This window comes from Sinocyclocheilus anshuiensis, unplaced genomic scaffold (genome assembly GCF_001515605.1).
Source record: "Sinocyclocheilus anshuiensis isolate Anshui unplaced genomic scaffold, SAMN03320099.WGS_v1.1 scaffold464, whole genome shotgun sequence".
Taxonomy (NCBI): Eukaryota; Metazoa; Chordata; class Actinopteri; order Cypriniformes; family Cyprinidae; genus Sinocyclocheilus; species Sinocyclocheilus anshuiensis.
In genome coordinates this window covers 762,698-770,083 of record NW_015555731.1, presented here as the reverse complement: position 1 = coordinate 770,083, position 7,386 = coordinate 762,698, and the positions used below count along the sequence as shown (strand labels likewise).

Genomic DNA, 7,386 nt, shown 5'->3' with positions numbered 1-7,386 from the left:
CCCCCCCCCCCCCCCCCTTTAAAGGAGGGTTTCATACACACTCTGTAAGCCAGTAAACAAACACCTAGCAACCACCTGGAACATCCTGGTAGGCACATAGCAACACGCTAACAACCGTTCAGGGGTGTGTTTCCCAAAAGCATCGTTAGCCAACTACGATTGCAAGTTCCATTGACCTCTGTTGGTAATGACAGAACTTACGACCATAGTTGCTTTTGGGAAACACAACCCTGAGCACCCTAGCAACTGCATAGCAATACACTAAAAATCACTTGGAACACCCAAGCAACCCAAAGCAACACACTATCAACCACCCAGAACAATCTAGCAACTGCATAACCACCCAGAACACAGAAGAAACTTCATAGCAACACACTCACAACCACCCAGAACACAGGAGCAACTGCATAGCAACACACTAACAAACACTCTGAACCTCTTAGTAAATAAACCGCAACACCCTGGCAACCACCAACAAAACCAGAGCACTGTGACAGTGACTCTGCATTTAAATCACATTTTATAAACAAACATTTAAATTAAGATGCATTTACCTAAGAATCAAAATGACTTAATTTTGATAAGATACTAAGTCTTTTAATCTGAAAAATTTAAGCAGGTTTAAGTTTAAAACAAGAAAAAAATCTGGCAATGGAATGAGAAAAAAATACACTTAATTCAAAGGGGAAACAAATTTATTTTTCTTACCCCAATGAAAGATATTTTTCTTGTTTTTTAAGCATAAACTTAAAATAGACTTCAATCTTAATTTTAAATCTCAAGTAAATGTATCTTGATTTAAGAAAAAAATCTTAAATTGTTAGATTAAATTGTTAGAATGGTTAAATTCTTAAATCTAATAAAGTGTCACCTTGATTTGAATGATGTTTAAAAAGATGTCTTCCTCTCTCTGACTGTAGATGTTCACGCTGTCTGAGCTGTGGTCCGGCGGTGAGCGTCAGGGTAGTTATAAGTTGCTGAAGCCGTGGTGGGAGGTCTTCATGGACTACCTGCTGGTGCTCATGCTGATGGTGTCCATCCTCGCTGGGACGCTCCAGCTGTCAAGGGACGGAGTCGTGTGTGTCCCTGTACACTCCTCTTCCATCAACTACAGCTCTCCCATGGAGCCTGTGTCTGATTCTATCTTTAGAAGCACACCAGAGTCACCCAAGATCCCTGTGAAGGGGCGACGTACCAACCTTGACTTCCAGCAGTACATCTACATCAGCCAGGTTTGCTATCACGAGGCGTTGCCCTGGTACTCAAGGTTTTTACCATATGTGACGCTGCTCCATACATTGGTTCTCCTGGCCAGCGGCTGCTTCTGGTTCCACTTCCCGCTCACATCTGCTCGCATCGAGCACTTCCTATCGCTTCTCGCCAAATGTTGCGAATCGCCCTGGACAACAAGGGCGCTTTCTCTTACAGCCAAACTGGACACACGTTTCTCTGAGACAGAACAAGCAGTGCAACCCAAAGTTCAGGTAACATCTTCGTACAAAACGCGCAAGTCAAGTCTGGACTCGGGGACGGACAGCCCTTTGTTGGCGGGGACTGATAGTGCGTCCACTACAACACAACCGTCTCCGTGTCCCTCAACGTTGTCTCATTGCTCAACGCTCTCTGCTATGTCACTCACGGAGCCGGTTTTGCCTGTGCAAGTCGTTCCGGACACTTCCAGACAGGGAGCCACGTTGGACCGCAGTGACAGAGAGCTGGCCAGAGCGCTGTTCGAGAGAGTGCGCAGGTTTCGTGCTCACTGCGAGAGTTCAGATGTTATCTATAAGGTAAAGCACAAAGTATACGTACACCTTGTGGAACAACTGATTAGCACAAAACCAAGCTAATGTGCACATGTGACCTGCTCATACAAAGATCGGATTGTGCATGTACAAAATTTGCATCATGCACACTGTATGCGGACCCTCGCATACGAGTAAAAACTGATATACTTTGATAACTGTTATACTTTGGCCTTAACATGCAAGCCAGTTCTCATTCAAGCAAATTCTCATTCAGAAATTGCAATGTCTCATTAAACCATGGTGACAATTGCACTTGCAGTTTAGAGGATGTAAAAAGACTGTTTTTAAAATAACATGTTACAAATACTGCATCTCTTCCTGTAGGTGTACACTGCTCAGACAGTGTTCAAGGTTCTGAAGTTTATTTTGATTGTGAGCTACACCACTCCTCTCCTGGGTTCAATCTCCTTTAGTCACATCTGCCAACCTCGCTCTTATGCTCTGACCGGCTACAGCATCTTCCATTGCAGTCACTCGCTGTCCTCCGTCCTGCGCAAGCTAATGCAGGCCTACGTCTTGCTGCTCTTTCTGTTCGGTCTGCTGGGCATCTATGCCCTGTCCTGGATCTTCCACAAGTATGGGTGCCCCAAGACGCGAGAGGACTGTGTCCATGTAGTTTGTAGTCTTTCTCCATGTGTGAGTGTCGAGAGATTCTGGTGACTGGACTAACGTGTCTGTTTGTGTGCCAAGAACTAAGAACTAAATGCAAATAGTTAGCGCCAGGCCACCTTTTCAGCGGCATTGGAATTTTTTTTCCATTCATTTTTTTCCCATAGGGATTTTAAACATCTATTAAAAGCATTTTAAGCCATGATCCAAACCAACCATTTCTGAGGTGAAACACAACATTATAAACTTTTATTTAAATCAAAAAAGTATTAGAGAATTGGACAAAAAAATAAAGGCACAAGACTGAACTGAATGGCTTTAATGAGAAAAAGAAGTAAAATCCCATGAAGAATAATGAATGGCATAATCAAGTTTAAACTATTTATTTAAAATTGTTGATTATATCTATAGAAAAAAATATTTTAAATCATTGTAAAATAAAACTTGATTATTTAATTTGCAGGGCTTCATGGGAGTTGGTGATTCAACAAATGCCTGTACCAGGGCTGGGCAACTTCGGTCCTGGAGGGCTCCAACCCTAATCAGACACACCAGTGTATACAGTAGCTTTCTACTGATCTTGAAGACATTGATTAGCTTGTTGAGGTGTGTTTGATTAGGGTTGGAGCTAAACTCTGCAGGACAGTGGCCCTCCAGGACCGAAGTTGCCCAGCTCTGGCCTATACCATCAATTAACAACATCAGAACTATGAGTCCCTATGGAGAAAATGAATGAAAATGAATGAATTTCTACTTGGGAACTAGGGCTGTGCGATATTGAAGAAAAATGCGATATGCGATAACTCATTAAATAATGCGATATTCGATATGCGATACGATAATGATTAAAGTGCCACATGCTCAGATGAAACAGTTTTACTCAACTGTTGCTAAGTCAGTTCTGTGAACTTCTATAATTATCAGCCAATCCAGTGGATGGGGATTATTAGGAGGCCATGATTGACAAGGGCCAGTGGTGGGAATTTGACCAGGACACCGGGGTTACACCCCAACTCTTTTACGAGAAGTGCCATGGGATTGTTAATGACCACAGAGAGTCAGGACCTCGGTTTAACGACTCATCTGAAGGATGGTGCTTTTTACAATATAGTTTCCCCGTCACTACACTGGGGCGTTAGGACCCACACAGACCACAGGGTGAGCACCCCCTGCTGGCCTCACTAACACCTCTTCCAGCAGCAACCTAGTTTTCCCAGGAGGTCTCCCATCCAGGTACTGACCAGGCTCAACCCTGCTTAGCTTCAGTGGGCAACCAGTCTTGGGCTGCAGGGTGATATGGCTGCTATAACCATATCCTTGTGTTTGCGCACACTTAAGTGGTGAATAAGCTCATTCCGATTCTGATTCTAATAAGAAAGCACCCCTACAACAACTTCTGAAAGTGAACGGTAGTGTTTTACTCGAGCATTACATAAAAATGTAATTTTAACATTAGTGTAATCATTTTATCATTTGTTTAGGAACTGAATAATAAAAAGGAAAAATAAAACACTGCTTAGTATTTACTCTTTGAATTCAATATGCACTGATTCTTATTTAAACTACAAAAGTTATTTAGGTAAGAGCAGTGAGTGATTTTCTCTTTGTCTTTTGTTCATGGCCCCAAATATTGCAAGCTGTAGCGATATGCATATTGCGATATGTACATTTGCGATATTTCGATATATTGCACAGCCCTATCGGGAACCCAACTGTCGCATTCTGTAAATTTAAAGAAAACTATTCTGAAAATCTGATTAAATCTGCCTAATTCTCAGGTCTTTGAGGCAGTACTCTTTCCAGAGTCTACGTGAGAAAGGATCCATGCTAGATGTACCAGACCTTCATAATGATCTCGCCTTCCTCTTGCACATGGCCGACCAGTACGACCCTCTACTAGCCCAGCGCCTGTCTGTCTTCCTCTCACCAGTCAGCGAGACTCGACTGCTGGAAGAAAGTCTGGAGCGTCGCTGGGGAGCTGATCGCTTGCGGTCAATGATCACGTCTGACCAGCAGGGACGCTCTCTGCTGCAGCTCGTGGCCCTTCCTTGCCTGCCAGCGGCGCTGTTCACCTTCAGCCAGCTAGAGGTGTTGAAGTTGGAACTTATTGGAGACGCCAAACTGACAGCACAAATATCTAACATGACCGCACTCAGGTAAGTATTTTAATTTCAATTGCACAAACTGATGTTAACATGTAATGAGGGTATAACATTTTAGAATGAGAAACGTTTTAATAGGGCTGGGACAATAAATCGATGCATCGTGAATCGAGAAATTATTCTGCATCGATTCTGAGATTTTCCGAAGGCATCGCGATTCTCTCTTGAATCGATTCTGAGCTTAGTGTTTAACAGCAGATGGCACTGCGTGCTTTAGAAATAGCTGTATTCTGCTTGCTTCCAGTTCCTTACACATGAACCATTTGAACCTAAAATAATCATTCATAAAGTTCGAAAAGGTTGAAGCGAATTACAAGGATGTTCACAGTGGGCTGTGTTTACATTAATCTTGCATCATAAAAGCATTAAAGCCGATGTGCAAGTACATTTAACCACTTACATTACTCAGCCGAACGCACAAGCGCTCTTCTTCATGAGTATTTGAGTGTGCGGTTAAAAACTAGCCTAGAGCGCCATCTGCTGTTAAAAACTAAGCTCAGAATCGATTTGAGAGAGAATCACGATGCATTCCGAAAATCTCAGAATCGATCCACGAATCGCGATGCATCGATTTATTGTCCCAGCCCTACGTTTTAATCTGGATTCTCTTCTCATTAGAGAGATGCACCTTTACCACTGCACTGCATCAGTGGAGCCTGCAGCACTGCAGCACCTTCAGGAACATCTAGAGACTTTACATCTAACCTTCACCCAAGCTGCAGAGATCCCAGTCTGGATTTATTCCCTCCGTGGCCTTCAAGAGCTGCACCTCACTGGGAGGTTGAGCAATGAAGGCGGGATGGGGCGCGGATGGGTCCTCGGGAGCCTTCGACAACTGCGTCATCTCCGCGTCTTGGTGCTGCGCAGCATGCTGCAGAAAGTTCCAGGGGAGCTGAGTGAATTGGCAGGGAGTCTGCTAAAACTGGAGATATATAACGAGGGCACCAGGATATTGGTACTTGCGGGATTGAGGCGTTTGAACAGACTGGCAGAAGTGCAACTGCAAGGATGCCAGTTGGAGAGGCTGCCATCAGCGCTTCTGGCGCTTACAGGTCTACGCAGTTTGGACCTGCAACACAACAGTCTGCGTACTCTAGAAGAGCTGTTAGGATTGCAGCATCTGCGGCGTCTGTCCTGCCTACGACTCGCACATAACCGCGTTCTGGCTCTTCCGGCCAGTGTAGGAGTGCTACGCTCACTGGAGCTCTTGGATTTGGCACACAATCAGCTGCAAAACCTACCTTTGGCGCTCTTTACACTGCATAAGCTGCGACGCCTGCTTTTGGCAGGAAACCTTTTGGAAGAGCTGCCAGCTGAAATCGGAGCCTTGAAGCTTCTTAGCGAACTAGACCTGAGCGCCAACAGGCTTGAACGTCTCCCCAAGGAACTGTTTGAAAGTTGCGTAGAGCTTCGCAACTTGAATTTTTCGAATAACTCTCTAGGGTCTTTGCCCGCTGGTTTTGGTGGCCTGACTCAGCTTTCGCGTCTGGATCTACGGGGAAACAGTCTAGAGGAACTGCCAGTCGAGCTGGGGTGTTGTTTTGGGCTTCGTGGAGGCGGTTTGCTGGTGGAAAACTGGCTGTTGCACACCCTACCTCGGCAGGTCAGGGATGTCCTACAGCAGCACAGCTCTTGCCCTTCTTCTGAACCTCCATCACGACCTAATTCTGACTGCTTTCCTACCTTTTCAGCTGCACAGTGGAGCTTCCACTCCGCACTGGAATCTCGGATATAAAACATCAGCTTCAGACTGAACTCATGAACAATATCTAACTAATATTACTAAAACGAGTCTGGAAAAGCCAGTCTTTTGCCAAAAAGACTTTAAATGTGACGCATAAGGATACACTGATATGACTGAAAAATTTGAAACATGTTTATATACTTAACCGGGTAACTGTCACTAGCCCAATTAACCCATTGTAAACCTTTCTAATCCTCATTTTGAAAAGCAAGACTCAAACTTTCATATTTGGTGACACATTTCACATTTCGTTTTTTTTTTTCAGAATCTCCATTTATGATGGAATGCAAACTATGCATGTATGGTTGCTTTCTACATGTCCTTTACAGTCCTAATATGGTATTTTATATATGGCAATAAAATATGGCAAAATATGGTAAACATATTTTGTTTTGTAGTATATGTTTTGTAAAATATATTTTATTAAAAAAAGAAGTTAAATGTAGTGCAGTGCATTTTACATTTCCTTAAACTTATATATCTTTATCTATTTCATTTCAATATATTTTTTCCACTTCCACAATATTCACAATTCCACAATTCAACATTTTCAATTAAGTTGGAAATATCATTATTAGGTCTTTGCTTAAAAAGTGGGACTGACAGTTAACGGTTTAACCATAAATTTGAAAAGTGGGTTAGTTTCCCACACTCTTTGTGTAAGACACTCTAAGTGTATCCCTACACTATAAAAAAAACCAAAAAACTATAACATAACATTTGATTTGGTTGCATGTAGCCTACAGTACTAGTCAAACGTTTGATCTTAAAACCTTGTGATATAAAGGCTTATGCTGAAATAGTTTAAATTATTTGCATATGCATGAATTTCTTAACAAAATATCAAACTTTATGTATTCTGTTGATGTTTACTTAATCAGACTACAGTAATTTGTTTCTTAATGTAGGCAGAAAGTAGAATTAAAACTTTAGTTTACAATATTTGTTTACCAAAACAAATGAAAGCAAATGAGTTCAATAATATCTGGACGCATGAATATATGCTAATCAGATATGACATTTAGTTTAATTATGTGGACATTAAACATCTCTCCAGGATTATTTT

General features: G+C 42.4%; 1 protein-coding gene across 1 annotated transcript in view; it reads left to right on the top strand.

Moving 5' to 3' along the window:
- The window catches only part of LOC107672936 (volume-regulated anion channel subunit LRRC8D), a 10,714-nt gene extending 4,200 nt beyond the window's left edge, over nt 1-6,514 (top strand). Inside the window, exons 2-5 of the mRNA XM_016466316.1 lie at nt 921-1,787; nt 2,130-2,380; nt 4,193-4,570; nt 5,195-6,514. Coding sequence (XP_016321802.1) covers nt 921-1,787; nt 2,130-2,380; nt 4,193-4,570; nt 5,195-6,311 — 2,613 coding nt within the window. The 3' untranslated portion in view covers nt 6,312-6,514. The remainder of the gene's footprint in view (nt 1-920; nt 1,788-2,129; nt 2,381-4,192; nt 4,571-5,194) is intronic.
- The last annotated feature ends 872 nt before the right edge of the window (nt 6,515-7,386 follow it).